At 48.2% G+C, this 16,342-nt stretch overlaps 6 protein-coding genes across 6 annotated transcripts; 2 read left to right on the plus strand and 4 right to left on the minus strand.

The window, feature by feature from the left end:
- Positions 1–483: 483 nt before the first annotated feature.
- On the minus strand, positions 484–1,625 carry ONS95_006104 (uncharacterized protein; the record flags this gene model as incomplete). Its single annotated transcript, XM_058499545.1, has 4 exons — positions 484–653; positions 704–1,357; positions 1,409–1,547; positions 1,614–1,625. 4 exons carry the CDS (start codon positions 1,623–1,625, stop codon positions 484–486), a joined length of 975 nt encoding a protein of 324 aa, XP_058350589.1.
- Positions 1,626–2,012: 387 nt separating this feature from the next.
- On the plus strand, positions 2,013–2,407 carry ONS95_006105 (uncharacterized protein; the record flags this gene model as incomplete). Its single annotated transcript, XM_058499546.1, has 2 exons — positions 2,013–2,247; positions 2,304–2,407. 2 exons carry the CDS (start codon positions 2,013–2,015, stop codon positions 2,405–2,407), a joined length of 339 nt encoding a protein of 112 aa, XP_058350590.1.
- An 881-nt stretch (positions 2,408–3,288) lies between these two features.
- ONS95_006106 (uncharacterized protein) lies at positions 3,289–3,859 on the minus strand (the record flags this gene model as incomplete). The annotated part of the gene is made up of 2 exons (XM_058499547.1): positions 3,289–3,495; positions 3,557–3,859. 2 exons carry the CDS (start codon positions 3,857–3,859, stop codon positions 3,289–3,291), a joined length of 510 nt encoding a protein of 169 aa, XP_058350591.1.
- Positions 3,860–5,483: 1,624 nt separating this feature from the next.
- Positions 5,484–7,389, minus strand: ONS95_006107 (uncharacterized protein; the record flags this gene model as incomplete). Its single annotated transcript, XM_058499548.1, has 5 exons — positions 5,484–5,747; positions 5,813–5,962; positions 6,045–6,130; positions 6,224–7,030; positions 7,089–7,389. The coding sequence occupies 5 exons, from the start codon at positions 7,387–7,389 to the stop codon at positions 5,484–5,486; spliced, it is 1,608 nt and encodes a 535-aa protein (XP_058350592.1).
- An 885-nt stretch (positions 7,390–8,274) lies between these two features.
- On the plus strand, positions 8,275–13,452 carry ONS95_006108 (uncharacterized protein). Its single transcript, XM_058499549.1, has 2 exons — positions 8,275–8,940; positions 8,991–13,452. Exons 1-2 carry the CDS (start codon positions 8,670–8,672, stop codon positions 13,031–13,033), a joined length of 4,314 nt encoding a protein of 1,437 aa, XP_058350593.1. The 5' UTR covers positions 8,275–8,669; the 3' UTR covers positions 13,034–13,452.
- Positions 13,453–13,578: 126 nt separating this feature from the next.
- On the minus strand, positions 13,579–15,599 carry HAS1 (ATP-dependent RNA helicase; the record flags this gene model as incomplete). The annotated part of the gene is made up of 4 exons (XM_058499550.1): positions 13,579–14,082; positions 14,133–14,526; positions 14,585–14,847; positions 14,910–15,599. The coding sequence occupies 4 exons, from the start codon at positions 15,597–15,599 to the stop codon at positions 13,579–13,581; spliced, it is 1,851 nt and encodes a 616-aa protein (XP_058350594.1).
- Between the last annotated feature and the right edge of the window lie 743 nt (positions 15,600–16,342).

Genomic DNA, 16,342 nt, shown 5'->3' on the forward strand with positions numbered 1-16,342 from the left:
TGGAACCCAGCTTGGGAATGGTGGATAGATTGGATTCCCGAGTTTTGGACAGGTGTTGATAGAAGCCATGTGCGTATACTAGAATTTTCGAGGAAACACCTTTTGTGTTTGGATAGAGGAAATAGGAATACGCCGTTTGCCAAGCAGCTTCAGGTTGGTGCGGCGCAGGATGTAAATGAAAGGGAAACCTTGTTTCAAGTTGTGCTGGTACCGCCGTATATTCTACATGGCCAGTCAGAGGACCAGCAGGTACAGTTCAAAGATATGCAGTGCGACCGTGCTTCATTCCTAATCTGCTTATTCTGTCCTGCATACTCTAACAGCTCATCTATGTACTTTTAGGAGATGCGCCAAATGCAGCTCTCGAGTCCATTCTGTCCAAGCCAAATGCTCAAAGATGCGTTCATGCCCTGCCATGAGATTCGTTGAATCATTAAAACATGAAGCCAATGCATGAACACATTATAGCCCACCGACAATCCTTTAGCCTTGTTGTCTGCGTCTCTTGCCAACCTGGGCAGAGAAACCGGTCTTGATAGCGGTAACACTGCGTCGGGAACCGCAGGAGTTGCAGGTAATGAAGTACAATCTGTTCTCCCCCTTGTTGAGCTCGGTATCTGGGGATCTGCAGGTTTTGCAGGTAACATATTCCACTGTATGTTGGTTAGTATACGATTTTTGTCAGAAAGGTACAACCACTCACTGATATATCTTCTCAGAACGTTCTCAATCTGCTTCTGTTGGAAACGACCCTTGATGACCAGACGTCTGCTACCGTCGACGGAACCGCTCGTACCCAACTCAGCAAACAGGTAAGATGTAACGTGCTCATCAGTTCTCTTCATACGCTTGCAGATCTCGGCGATGTTGGCGAAGATGGTCTTCTTGTTGCCTTCGCGCAGGCACTGTGGAGGTGGGATCTTGTAGCTTCTGGAGCCGCTTGAGGCGTGATCTGGGTTCTTCTGGGCGAGGAGGGTGAAGAATCGGGAGAGCAACTGTTCGTATGGGATTTTGACTTCCGAGTCGTGTTGCCAGATTCCGGTCCCCTTCTCCATATCGCCCTCATCGACGACCTTCTTTTCCGTGGCAGCTGCTGGAGCCTCGCCCTCCTCCTCGCCTTCGACGGTGAGCGCTGCGATCTTGGCGGCAAAATCGTCATCTCCTTCCTTGGGCTTCTTGCTCTTCTTCTTTTTCTTCATCGACGAGAGGTCCAGTCCGCCGTCCTCGGTAGCAGCCTCGCCACCTTCAGCATCCGCGTCTTCGGCCTTGGGCTTCTTGCTCTTCTTCTTCTTCATTCCCTTCAGCATATTTGCAACATCGTCGTCATTTGTAGGCTCGTCCGCGCCACCATCAGCACCTTGGACAGGGTCAGCAAATGCCCCAAGAGCCTGTGATAAAGGTGGCGTACTTGGTGAGTGCGACTGCGCCGTGTCCTTTGAATCGTCGTGTCCGTCCGCCATTGTGACTGCTCCGTTCTCGTCTACGATTGTTGTTCCTTCGCTGAATGCTACGGATTTGCGAGGTTTGCGGTCGTGGGTTGCGGGTTCCTGTGAGGGGGTGTTACAAAATTATTGTGGTAATGAGGATAAACCCGGTGGGGTTGTAAAACTTACAACATCCGCCATAATTACGGTTTGTGGAGACGTTCCTGATACCAAGTGAATAACGGGGAAATTTGAGTTTTGTTTTTGGAGTATGAGAGAAGTTGTGGCGCCTGTTCTGCGAATCTTGAGACCGTGATAAATCAATCGCACCAAAAGAACCCAAAGAATGACCATTGAGTCACGTCACGTTCTAGATACACGTGACAAGGCTAGCCCTTCTCCGAATCGGGAGCTTCAGGTGGATCCCTCTCAATGTCCCAAAGTTGATATCAACATCCAACAACGACTTGGTTCTCAGCACCTCATCCACTTTCGAATCACCCCTGCAACTACTCAATGTATCGGCGCTGCAGGCGGTAGCGCTTTCTGTGCTTCTCCAACCACCAAATCTAGAAATCCGAATCCAAGATGTCTACTTCTGATTCCTACATCATCCAAGACGCCTCTCCGGAATCTTCGAACGACCAAGATGAGATCGACTCCTTACCTTCGTCAATAGACAGCAGCGACCTGGATTCCGAGGAGGGAGACTCTGATGCGCAGAAGGAATGGGAAGCGAGTCTGCAGCAGCTGGAACTGGTCTTGACGATGGTGATTGTTCCATATGCTGGAAAATACTTTGGGCGGAAGTTCGCATATTGGAGTGAGTGACCATGCAAACAGCCCGTAGGATTCAATACTGATTGATTTGACTTTTAGGCTGGGCAAAGTATATGGAATGGATGTATCCGGTGGAAGTAAGAATCACAAGCTCCAAAACGTTCAAGGCCGCGGGAGCCGTTGAAGCGGCTGCGTCGATTTGAGCAGATTGGAAATGGACATGGTGGAATGAATAGAGAATAGATTCCAGAATACAGGGGACATGATGGGATATGGCATTGGGATGGCGTTCACGGTGTACGAGCAAATATTGTATAGAAGACGCTCATTGGGCATAGTACATACAGCAGTGATACAACTCTACAAGAGGCAATGGAATTGGTCGCATCATCCAAAAGCCGCACAATTCACGCTACGGCGATAGAAAGCTGTGATGCTTTGATACCATGTTCAAGTGAAACAGAAAGCCAAAGGGTATGTGCAAGTTGTGTGCCATCGTCTTGGAGGGGGCCAAGGACGTCAAATAAACTTGATGTTGTCAACAATTCTTGCTTGAGACACAGTGTTACTTCAAATTCCGGGCGATTTTGGGGGGATGGAAGTCGTGAAGGTTTTATACACTTCTACCAGGAATCGACAGATAATTGGAAACTATTATTCAACCTTCCTCATTATACTTATTTCCGAACCTCATACAGGTCATCCAACACGTCCCCTATATGTATACATTATTAGATATCGTCGTAAACAAACCAAGCGAGTCGTTGATTGCCATCCCAAACAGCCATGTTACAATCAATCACATAACGCCCTGCCAGCCTGCAGATATGCCACCCGTCCGCCCTCCCACCCCATAAGAGTCACCCAACGAGAAACCGACTCATTTTGTATATATCTTCCATTCCAAGACCGTAAATGCAAGATGTGGACCTGCACCTTTCATTAACTTGTCGAGATGCCTGCATCAGACTCCAAGACCTCCTGTTGAATCTGTTAGTCACTTTCGGGAAATGATTTACAGCAAGAATGGGCAGTCGAATCGCAAGATGCACATGCACAGGACGGACTGCTCACCATTTTTGCTCTAGACCTGGGACATTGTTGGCCCACCTTTGCGAATGCCACCACGGGGTCCTCTGAATGATGAACCGCCGCTTGTGAATCCAAGAATAGCCGATCCAAGGAATGCTGCAAATGCGAACCAGTAGAAAGCTGTACTAGCTTGCAGCTCGTGGCATCTCTTGGAGGGATTGTGAGATCCGTTTGTCAAGGCGTTAGAAGCGAGGTAGGACTATTACTTGTTAGCATAGTTCAGAGTGCTGGGTTCAGAGTCAGGATCATGGACTACTTACTTTGTTTCCGCAGCTGTGAACACCGAGACCAGCAGCCAAAACAATGCCGGCAATCACAGTGAGGAGCGTTGCGATAACATCGAGGATAGGGAGAACAATTCCGATAGCGAGACCTTCTTTAAAGGTAGCTGCGATGCCCCACAGGATTACGACCATGTCGAAGACAGACACGAAAATCGCATAGTTGATCTTGCTCGAGTTGCCCGCAAACGCTTCGGCAATAACATTGCCTACCAGAGCCAGAGTAAGGAAGATAAGGACGAATTGCACGGCTCGGAGGCCAATCTGCGGAACTGAAACCATTGTGAATGTGTGTTGGGATGCGGAGGTAATGAAGCTGAAGCAAATGTATAGCTGTCGGAAAAGGAGCTTTGGTGTTTTCCTGACGGATGAAGCTCGAGGAGGTGGCTTTGCCCTTTAATGCGCCCTGGGGGCGGTAGTGGTGGGTGACGGAGGGAACGGATGAGGAGGATGATCTCATGCGCTTATCCCGATAGCGATTGGCGGTCTTTAAAACTCGAGTCAATTCTGAATGATGCGCTGATCTTGGCCAACAGCCGGAGTCGCAGTAAGTTAGAGGCTTATTCTTCGGCTAGGATGGTTGTGCGAGAAGAGCAGAGTTTTCTTTGACTTAGGTTTGCAATCCAGGTTTCATGAGCTTGCGGGTTGCGTGTTGGGTCTTCTCACAGGTCGAACCACCGTCAAGTCAGCACAGGAGGTGGTGGGCTGTGAGCAAGGGATCTCCAGATGACCCAGCAACAACCTAGCACTTGAAGCGGGCGTTGGTGAAACAACACATCACAACATAACTTCCATTCGTAACGCTGCGCTGTGCTGCTTACGGTTCGAGCGCATGCCTTGCAACTGGCCAAAGTCGATTCCTATTTGGTACCATTCAGTACCTACCTTATTCCGTAGGTAAGGGTAAGGTACATGGGCTCGGCTTTGACGTTCCTTTCCGTCGGTACTTCGTACAGTATGAAATGTTTTCCTTGCTCATCGACAGCCGCCCAGAGCCGAGACTCGTCCCAAGGGAATCCACTCCTCCACTCCACTCCACTCCACTCCACTCCACAGGTCTCGCGCAAGGAAACACGCAGCGCAGGAATCGTCCAAGCTCAAGCTCAAGCTCCTGCAAATCCGGAGAAGGAGACGAGATCCTGACGTAGGCGGCTGAGAAGGGCCTCGAGATTCGAGAATCGAGATCAAAACAAACCCCAAGCAGCTAAATACTAAGGCTTAGCCTTCGGGTGCAGTCTCGACGAACTGCTCTACTGTACTGTAGCGCAATTGATCGGTTCATGTTTTAAAATTGCGCGGTCGACGGTGTTCTGGAAGAGTCTTGAGCGAAAGATATCCCTGCTGACTGGCTTCGATGATGCTGATTATTCGATTGGTCGCATGACGTGTTGATCATTGGATATTGTAAGGTACCTACCTAGGCTGTTGTTCTAAGGGTTCAAGCAGAGGCAGATGTAGGTACTGTACTGTACTGGGCTGTGCCACTGCCGGCTTCCATCCAACCGAATGCCGGGTGCCTGACATGTTGAAAGCGACGTGGCTTGGCCGCTTCCTCGCCTTCTGAACGTCATTATTGAGAACTTGAGGCGCACCCAAATTTCCACTACCGAATGCACATCCAATTTCTTTCATCTTCTAATTCTCCTAGGGCTCTCTCTGCCATCGGTCTTCGAGATCGGCGTTAAATGTTACTGCCATTGGGCTTGTAAGCGTTACATATGCACATCATTGACCGCATCTTCCCTTCATGCCGAACTTCTATCCACTAGCATGTGAAGGAGAGAATAAAAACGAGCAATTGTGTTGGGCTTTTATGTAAACTCGATTTCAGAAAGTTATCCAAGTGTGACACGTTCATAAGTTGAATGGAAGACTATGTATTCCAGAGCGATGGACTTCGAGGACACTACTGCCCTGTCTGCATCCTCCTTGTGCGCTCACATCCTTCACCACCAAACCCTTCAAGAATCATTACCAGGCTCTGGCCAGCCGTTTGACCCTCATCATATTCCTTCCAGCGAGTCTTATCCCTCACAAAAACATCCAATGTACACCTAGAGACCTCAAGCGCGACCGGCACAACCAACATAATCAGACACAGCACAAGAGGGAAACGAAGTTCATGAGTCGCATTTTGTAGCGGTGCGTTTGCAACATAGCTGACCCATGCCTGTAGAGTCATGTCAGCCAGCTCTTCCATTTCAGAATTGAGATCGATGGAGCTGTTTCACATACGGTAGCACACGACAAGATCACCTGCAAGCCAAAACACTCAACTTCACTGCCCTTCGGAACCATCTCCGAAAACAGAACGCGAAATACGGAATTGACGATTGAGCCAGAGATGTTGAATAGGAGACTCTGGGCGTAGAATTCCCAGCGATTCTGCGCAGAGAAGAAGACTTAGATGGATTGCTTACACCAGAACTGGTTCGACTTTTATGACAAGAGCATGTACATCGCTTACCTTAAAACCAAAATTGACGTTATCTGCGAAGCCAATGCATCCCCAGATTGGAATTATAAGGATAATAGCATATCCGATGACCAGCCCTGTTTAGAACACAAATCAGCAGTCATGTCTCCAGAAGATATCAGGACTGACAAAACAAGATTTGACAGCCTCCTCATTGCGGTTATACTCACAATGCTCAAGCTTAAACGGGGGTCTCCAAACCTGCAGTAAATAGAACGCCAATGTTGTAATCGCCCCAAGTATCGTAAATGCCATGTTATACAACGTATACTCCATCGTATCCGGCATCATCTGGACAAAAAACAGCTGTGCCGTCACACTGTTCAATGCAAACGACGTATCCACATAAATCGTATAACTCAGCAATAAAAACGCCATATTCTTCCTCCTACTAAGATCCCTCAACGGAGTAAATAGTTCCGCCCACCATGATTTCCAGTTCTCTTTGGGCTTGGCAGGTACGGCCGGAAGGCCGAGATGCATGACAAAAGAGCCAAGGACTGTGATGAAACCGATTATGGTGGTGACGAGGAGACCGGCGGATTGTTGATTGCTTGGAGAGGGAAGGGTCTTGTAAAGCATTATAACGAGCAGGAGGGCGAGGATTCCGCCGGAAGCAGTACCAAAAGCACCGAAGATGGACATTTTGAAGCCGTATTTGCGAGTTTTTGCTTCCTTGGACACACTTGCTCCGTCTCCACGCGAAACAGTAACATGTCCTGGTGTTTTGGACTCCTCGCTATATGACTGTTCGGTGCTGGGTATTTCGAAGACATCTTTTTCTGTTACGCTTCGCATGCAGTGTGGGATGAAAATGCAGAAGAGAACTGATAGTATGTAAGTGATCACTGCGTACATCACATACAAGGCCATCAGAGCGTTGAATGTAGCTGAGGATGTGTCGCGCAACCAGTACACGGGGATACAGACTGTGCCGAACGCGACGACGAAGATGGCTACCAGGGTACTCTTCCTCTCTATATACTCATCAGCACCAATATCTCTCGGTGAATTTAAAATCATGTGAGAACTTACTCCAGAAATCCGCATACGCAGCAGTGAATACTGCTGCCACCCCACCAAGGCCAAAACCAAGCGCATTTAGATACAGAATGACGGAATTCAGATCCAGCCTCTGGCTACCAAACGGCACCAGACAGTACGTCGTACATGGTAGACCGTTTGAGTCTGTACCGATCATATAGCCCACAACTTGAAGTTGGTAGATCACATATGTTCCGAAAAGTGTGAAAGGAAGGCCGATGAGAAAGAGGCCGAAGACGTAGGTGTTGAGCGCTGTGTCTTTCTTCCACCATGTGACGAGAGGAAACGCCATTTTGGTAGAAAGTAAGTATGGAAGATTGAGAAATATATAACCTTTGTACAGTTCAAATTTGGAAATGAAAAACGAAAGCAGAACCGCTGAGAAGAAAATCCGACGGTGCGATTATCCCGGATAAATTCAAACTATGTATGGCAGTGCAAGCAAACCTTTCCCTCCACTCGAGATCCAGATAATTGTAGCCATGAGCAGCTATGAGAAACTTTGAGCAAGTTAGGAAGTAATTTGAGGTAATGAGTCTGCAGCTGGAAAGGAGGATTGTATAAGTGGAAACTAGAAGGTGAGAGAATGCCAAGTGTGCAATCGGCATACAATCTAACCGAGTTTCTGTATATCCGCTTGATCGAACAGCGTGAACGAGGTCAATTGAATGCTGACTCCGATGGGATGTGTTCCTTTCTACTCTCAATCTACTCATTGCCTAAAGTATTTGTAAAGTTAAGTAGGACTTCTCCATTCGATAGTGTTGGAATTACATAGTACTTATAAATGACTCTACAGAAACCATCTGACAAACCTATACCTTACACTACTAACGCCTACAATTGAACAGGCGCTCTTGAATATTCGACAATATCTAAGAAATTTATTAAATTAGTCTAGGCATAAAGCTATATAGGAAAAATATATAAGATAAGACGGAATCTAACTTACAATTAGCAAAAAGTAGGCTTTGTTTACTCTTATAACTTTTAAAGCATAGATTACTATATATCTCTATTACCTGTTATATTAGCTAAATGAAGTTCAACAAGTGTACCTATGCCTCGTGGTCGTTCCAGAGTTTAGTAGTTCAACAAGGCTGTCAAATTTAGGTGGCCCGTGCTCCGAGTGTCCAGCCACGGTCAGTCCGGCATGTCAAAAGTAACAAACATCACACCTCACTTCAAGCTGTCCACAAGATTATTGTGCCTTGCCATTTATTGCGCTTGTGCTTGGAGCCTGCAAAGCTCTCTTATGCAACGCGACTTGTCATCTACCGAACTTCCTTGGACAAGGCGCTGTCCAAAAACGGTTGGCTGCGGCGCATCAATAACACGATCCACGCGAACCTGGCGGAGTAGTTCCAAACCTCACCTTTCAAAAAAGTTTGCGCCTTCCATCTCTCCCTCACAACGGCAAACAAGCCCAAATCCTACCCTCCAAGGCTACAAATCTCGCCTCTGTGCGCCTCTGACGACTACATGTCCTGAACGTCGACGATACTATGCGCTGCGACAGTGGGCGGTGATTGAGCGATAGGTGATAGAGCGCCTCAACTCGAATGAAGCCAAATGCCTTCTCAATCGCATCCCCAAGCACAATTTGTGCCTATATCGCCGGAGTTCGATCTGGCTGCACTGGTTGAGAGTACCGACAACTTCGACTATGTTACCAGACTCTCGACTGAGAAGCTCAAGGAGCACTCCATCCAGAGCTTCGAAGCCCTGATTTTGGCAGTTGTTATTCAGAGCGGGAAGCCCCTCGTGATCGAAGACTGGAGTGAGAGTCTACCTTCTTTGCTATTCAGTAAGGATTGGCTGGAGTCCAACCTGGGAACCAAACGTAAGTCGCTTCCACCAGAAGGAGATTCTTACTAACGTCAAACCTCTCAGCCGAGCAAGTGAGAGATATCCCTAATGAAATCAACATTCCCATGACCATGGGTCATTACTTGAGATCTATGGCACAGCTTGCGAACCAATTCACTAAAGACAACTTTCGCGATCCGAGACGCCAAAGACTGTACATGAAAGACATTGATTGTCCAGAAGGATGGGCCGACCATTTGAAGAACACCATACCTGAATGCGTTTACTACCTCAATGACTGCATCGAATCCAGAACCGGTGGAGATGGTGCAATACTCGAGCCGAATGAGTATAATCAAATGCGATACGGGAAAGGTGTTGCGCCAGCTGGCGATTTGATGAGCAGTCTTCCGCCAGAGATGAGAGCTCTCAACATGATGTGTTATATTGGCCATGAAGGTACCTACACTCCAACACATCGCGAGATGTGCGCCACTCTTGGCCACAACATCATGGTCGAAGCATCAGAAAATGAATGGCGGGAGAAGGAGGGTAGCTCGATTTGGTTCATGACGGAGACGAAGGAGCGCGAGGTTGTCTCTGAATACTTCCTATCGATGCTAGGTCACGATGTTGAGGTCGAGAAGCACTTTGCTCAAGTCAATGCCTGGAAGAAAGCACCATTCAATGTTTGGGTTGTTGAACAGAAAAAGGGCGATTTGATTCTCATACCACCACTTGCTCCCCATCAGGTCTGGAATCGAGGAACACGTACTATGAAAGCTGCTTGGAATCGTACAACTGTTGACACACTCGAGTTGGCCTTACATGAAGCGCTTCCTCGTGGTCGAATGGTTTGCAGAGATGAGCAGTACAAGTGCAAGGCTATAGTTTATTATACGCTTGTGAAGTATTACAGCTTACTCCAGCGGGATACTATCGAGCCAAAGATGTGGAAGTATGGCAGAATCAAACAGCTTCTAGAAGATTTTAAGCGACTATTCATGCTGTATCAAGAGATCTTGGTCAGTGAGATGTTCTCGCCAAAACTGCCCGAGGAAACAGACGTCGAAATGGTTCCGTTCGACTCGAATGTCACTTGCTCCTATTGTCGCCTGAACATCTTCAATAGGTTCCTTACCTGCAAGTCCTGCATTCTTTATGGAGACAAGGGGGAGGAGGACACCTACGACATCTGTATGGACTGCTACGCTATGGGCCGCTCATGTGCTTGTATCTCTGCGTTAAGCTGGGTAGAACAGTGGGACTGGAACCTGCTCGTCGACAACTACGAAACATGGCGTGGTGTAGTTGTCCAATTTGACGGTTACTTCGATACGATGAGATCGCCACAAGTTCTTGATGTTGCGAGAAAGCGATATGGCAAAAAGCCAATTGCAGAGGTTTGCCAAGAGCAGTTGAGACGTAGGCCTTGGACCGATATCACAAAGCCAAAGGAGCTCACCCCTGATATGTCGGATATTGAGCCGGAAGTTGACGACGAAGGACGCACCAAAACCAGAAAGGGAAAGAAAGGAGCTGCCAATCGACGAAACAGAATAGCACCGCAAAAGGGGAAAACTCATTCTTGCCACATCTGCTTCCATCAGGAATGGAACTGGAAGCTTGCGTTCTGCACAACATGCAACGCTGCCTATTGCTACGGAGTCCTGTGGCGCGCTTTTGACCTTATGCCTCAGACAGTTATGGAAGATAAAGACTGGCAGTGCCCGAAGTGTCTCAAGATTTGCTCTTGCTCAAAATGCCGGAAGGGTAATATCCAGAAGCCTTATCAACCTAAAGGAACACTTCTCGGACATGATACCCGGAAGGTTGCGGACTACCGAAGCGTAGAGAGTCTTGTAGACTTCTCCAGGACCAATCTGCAATGGCTACGAGATACCAATGCCGAGAACCCTCAAGATACTGGGCGAATGAAGAAACTCAAGGAGAAGGCAGAGGCTGAGAAGGCCCGTGTCGAACCAATTGACGATAGTTATCTTGGTACAGAAGGCGATCCATTCGCAACCGCAAATGCAGACACAGCTGCAGATGAGGCTGCAAACACAGCTCTTGAACAGCATGCAAGAGAGATGCAAGACATTGACCCATCACTCCGCGACCTCGCACCTGAAGATCCTACTGCCAATGGCAGTGGTGAATATCGAACGCCCTATGATCCTCCAGTGTTCACGCCCAACCCTAACGGTCATGATGATTATGCACTCAATGGCCACATGGGAGATGACCTCCAGAATCCCTGGATGGGAATGGATGGCCACTATGAATTCCACGATTATGACTCCGCCAATCCGCAGCCAGCAAGCTATCCATCTCGCCTGCTGGCACCTGTTCCCCCTATGATGTCTTCAACACCGACTCCCGTCCGTGGCACAACTCCAGCTCCTATGGCACCTCCCGAGCAGCCTGAGCCATCGTACCCGGATCCATCTCACGTCGGGCAAAACCGTATGATGGGCATCGGATACTATCAGCAAGGTGATGGCATCGATAGGATTGTCTACGACCCACCAAGCATGAACGATTCAATAGAAGAGTCGTCTCAGCAAACTCTTGCCCAGAATCCAAATTTGGCTCTCTCGGACCTCTTGGAACCCGCTCTATTACAGCCAGAAGTCAAGAAGCGCAAGCGGCACGGCGAGGACGACGAGGAAGAAGAGTTCTTCACATCCAAAAAGCAAAAGAAAGCAGCCAAGATCAAGAAGAATGGGGCGGATGCGAGTCAGGCGAATGAAGTGGCCGAAATTCCAAGACCAGAGAAGCGTCTACCTCGTCGTAGTGCCGGTCAACCAGGAATTTACACTGATTTGGGTGAAGACGCAATACCAATCGAGGAAGACGAAGAAAACCTCATTCCGAATTATAACACAGCTCCTTATAGTCGCAAACGCAAGACTGACCATCCAGAAGATGACCTAGAGCTCGCTGCTCAGGCTATGAGTAACATTACCAAACCCCTTACTAAGAGAGGTCGCCCGAAGGGCCCGAAGCCTTCCAAGGAACGTGTATCAAATACTATCAAGACACCTCGCAAGTCCGCTTGGCTGACACGTAAAGAGGCCAACGAAGCCGGGGCAGACGGTTCTGGTGATCTCCATGCAAAGAGAATTAGGCAAACAAGAAGTAATGGCGCAAGTGGTGGCTCAAGATCTAGCTCAGGAGCAATGGACGTACCATCCGACTCTGCTTCTGCGAGCGTTGTTGGCGACACTGCAGTCATCTCCAGCGATATTGATAGCGATAAGGACAGCCTCTTCGGAGACCAAGTCGTCCGAGATACTAGAGCTACCAAGAACCCACAAGTAGTCCACTTAAGCAGTCATGAGGAGAGCTCTCCCAAGCCACAGTCGACAACCAAAGCTGTGGATTCTGGCGATGAATCTGATTTTGCTCTACCATCAAAACCAACGCCTAAGCGACGAGGCAGACCTCCCCGACAAGCACGGGCTGATTCAGATACTGACAGTACCCAAGACAAGCCCACTCCTAAGCGCCGGGGTAGACCGCCAAAGAAAACCGTTTCTCAGGTCGTTCTTCGATCGCCTTCGCCAGTTGAGAAGCCTACCGCGCCGAAAATGCTTTCACTGAAGGAGAAACTTGCTCTGAAAGGAAAATCGTTTAAGATTGTTTCGAAGCCCGTGAAGACCACTGACAATGCGTCCGGGCCCTCTAGTGCCAGAAGCACTCCGTCAAACATGCATGGATCTGCCACGATGCCCAAGTCAATCTTGAAGCAGCCAGCTATTGTTATTCCCATTTCTTCGGAGGCAGCAAACAGCAAGCCTGTACCTGCAATTTCCAGTTCAGAGCATTCTCCGATTGCGACTCCAGCAGACTTGTCCAGCAGCAAGACTACCTCTATTTCCACAACCCTTCCACCCATCCCACCTCAACGCAAGGGCCCGACCGTTGTTCGTTTGATGAGTCCAGATTCAGAGTCATCGGAGGATGCGCGACCACCTTCAGATTCCTCAGGGTCCGATGATTCTTCTTCGGACGATGAGGAAATTCCAGCTGTTATTTCACCTAAGGCTGTTCGGGGGACTATGGCAGTCAGAGGGCGTGGTCGTCCACGAGGAAGACCCCCTGGAGTCAGGCTACGATAGTTGACTTGATTTGAGGATTTAAAAATTGGCTGAGGACTTCAAAGCTGGCTACCAATATATGGGATTTCGATTCGCGAGGATTACTGGTCGTAGGGTTAAGGAGTTGCAGTTTACTTACTTTTGCGCTTGAATTCATTGACATGACTATTTGAGAGTGTACCATACAGGGCGAAGGACAAGATGGGAATGGCATACATGCTTCATTGTACCGTCGAAGTCCATTAAGGACCAGGGGGTTACTTCCGCAGCGGTATGCCAAGCGATGATGAATACAGTAGAAAAGGGACTGAGTGTATGTATTTACACAATAAAACAACATATTCATAAATGCGATGTCTCGTCTTGACCTGTCATCAAAGTGTTTATGTCACCACAATAGTAGTGGCACTCGACTTCTGTACCATGACTGAAAGGTAATTGAGGGAATCAAAACTTATTTCTCATTTTAGCCGGAGACTCCACGCCAGAAGCAGAAGATGCTAATACACAACGCCTGCAATGTTGCAAGGTATCAATCACACCCCTTCATCCAAACATCACCTCGCTTAATACGTGCCCCTTTTCTTGAAGCTTCCACCCTGCTTCGGCTGACTTCCATACGCCCTCCTCCCTTGTGTCTTCTTATCCCTACTCATACTCGCACCCAATGTCAAATCCACTCTCGGCGGCGCACTGAACCCAAAGCTCTTCGCCACCTTCACCAAATCCAACTTGTGCACATCAAAGATCGTCCTCAAGCTATGGCTCGAGTACGCCTGCAAGTAGCTCCTGTACCCGTCCTTGGCGCTCTTGTTCAGGTAGTAGTTCTGGCTAATCAGTTTCTCGAGCTGCGATTGTACGTTTACGATCTTCTTGGCGGGGAAATCGAACTCGACAACCGGAACTCGTGCTGTTTTGAGATGGGCGAGAAATCCTACTTCGGACGGTTGCAGGAACATCAGGGATCGACCTTTGCCATTAGAGCCACGGGCTGTACGACCAACCCGGTGGATGTAGTCGCGAGGGTCATCAGGAGGATCGAATTGTACGATCCAGTCAACGGCCGGGATCTGGACATTGTTTAGCAGTGGTCCTTTTAGAAGAGTGGGAGGATGCATACATCTAATCCTCTCGCAGCAACATCAGTACAAATAAGAGTACCTTGCTTGGCATTAATGAATTCGAAAAAAGTGTTGGTACGTTTCTGTTGCTTCTGCTTGCCGTGAAGATCTAAAACCGGTAGGTCGATGTAATTGAGGAGTTCGGCGTAGTACTTCACACAAGCGCAACTTGAGAGGAAGACAATTACTTTCTTCTTCAGGTTGCGTTTGAGGAATGAGAATAGGAGAAGGAAGCGCTTGTCTTCGTCGCAGACGACGTATCCTTGCTCGAGACCTTCGACAGTGCTGTGTTCCTTTTGGTTGTCGACGTTTATATACAGGGGTCCAGCTCGGAGGGAGATTCTGGCCAAGTCCTCGACTTTGGTCGTTTGTGTTGCTGAGAACAGCATGGTTCTAGATTTCTGTATTAGCAGGGAAATCGCTATGCTTTCAGAATAAAACGGAAACATACTGCCTATCATTCTTTGGTAGGATCTTCACAATTTGTCTCATTTCATCCTCGAAACCAATCTCTAGAATTCTGTCTGCCTCATCGATAATCAAAGCTTTCAAATTCTTGAACACGAATCCTTGGGTGTTCTGTAAATGATCGAGAAGTCGGCCAGGTGTCGCCACAATCAGATTGACACCCTTCGCGAGCTTCTCAGCCTCCGCCCGTCGGTTTGCGCCTCCAATTACTATCCCATAGGTTTGAGAGTGGTGCGACATGAGTTCCTACACTACAATTAGTATCTTGCTGCTGAGATTCGCTGCCTCGTGCCTCGTATACGACGTACCCTAGCGACTCCGAAAATCTGAAGAGCCAATTCTCTCGTGGGAGAAACAATAATAATACCAGTTCCATTTCGAGGTTTGAACCGCAGCGCATTGAGCATCTCAATGGCAGGAATCAAGAAAGCCAGTGTTTTCCCAGAACCAGTCTTTGCAGCTCCCAGCACATCTCTTCCGGCCAGCAAAGGTGGTATTCCTCGTTGTTGGATCTCGGTCATGGTCTCAAACTTCATTTCCTCGATCGCTTTCATAGTCTTCTCCGACAGATTCAGTTCACTGAACTTCTTCGCTTGGACGCCAGTATCCGGTAACGAGAGGTTCTTTGCATCTGCCAATGCTCCTTCGGCCAGGTCTGCGGATCCATCTCCTAGGCCCTCTGCATCCTCGTTCTCCCATTGCGCATCGGCAGCTTCATCTGCTTCTGGAACAGCATCCTCGGCATCCTCGTTAGGTTTCTCCAGGACCACTTCTTCGTCGACAATCTCCTCCTCCTCCGCAGCCTTATGGGCCTTCTTGGCCTTCTTGGCCTTCTTCAGAGCCTTCTCCTCCTTGGACCGCTTCTTCTTCACCACAACATCGACTTCTTCTGGTGCGGGGCTGGAGCCATTCGTCACAACAACAGCTTCTTCCTTCTCAGATTTAGAGCTGCTATGCTTCCTCTTGCGCTTCTTGCTGTGTAGGTCGGCGGGGTCCATGATTTATGTGTTGAGTATCGAATGTGATTCTTGAATTTCGTCAACCTCCTGCTGCTCCAAAAACCTTTCGACCGAGAATAAATTTCGCGACCGATAGACTAGCCGAGAGGCGCTAACCTTATCTATCGCGTGATAAGCTCCCTGCGACAGCGAATACCTAGACTGGCACCAGTTTTGGGATGATGAGAGATAGATGCCCCAAAAGATTACTCAACAACATGCAGGAAGTCTGAATTAACATCGTATGATACCTTTCTTTAACACAGGTGTAAAGCAATTGCCTTTGTGCGATAATATCTAGACTCGCGGGCCTGGGATTCCTAGCCCTTTTGTGTGTTTTGAGTTGATCAGTGATGGAGTCAACACCTTGTTGGCATATTCTTTACATAAAGGCTGGGTTCGCTCCCTATCAAGAGGTCCTTTTCTCCTGTTTATCATCCATCTCTGCTCGAATAATCTTTCGCTGTCCTTCCGTATGTCATCTGTACCTATCTGTACTTATTATCAACTGATGCGCTCACTCACATCTCCATACTTCCGTATTTCATATGCTTCACTACCAGCAAACCAATCTACCGTCAGCTGTCAGAGACTCAAAGAGTTCTGACGATCTCACAGCTCATCTGAGAATCTTTCCTCACTTGGCTTGTTCCCATGCATCCTCGAGATCGAACCAGATCAATTACTTGTCATATCTCTTCCGCTCTTTCGGACAGACATGAGCTGCACAATATGGCGCCTGG

This window comes from Cadophora gregata, assembly GCF_030347475.1.
Source record: "Cadophora gregata isolate MNR1 chromosome Unknown scaffold_17, whole genome shotgun sequence".
In the NCBI taxonomy this organism is placed as follows: domain Eukaryota; kingdom Fungi; phylum Ascomycota; class Leotiomycetes; order Helotiales; family Ploettnerulaceae; genus Cadophora; species Cadophora gregata.

Coding starts and splice junctions, on each gene's coding strand:
- ONS95_006108 (XM_058499549.1), top strand. CDS start 8,670: ATGCCTTCTCAATCGCATCCCCAAGCACAATTTGTGCCTATATCGCCG. Junction 8,941..8,990: donor GTCCAACCTGGGAACCAAAC/GTAAGTCGCTTC, acceptor CAAACCTCTCAG/CCGAGCAAGTGAGAGATATC.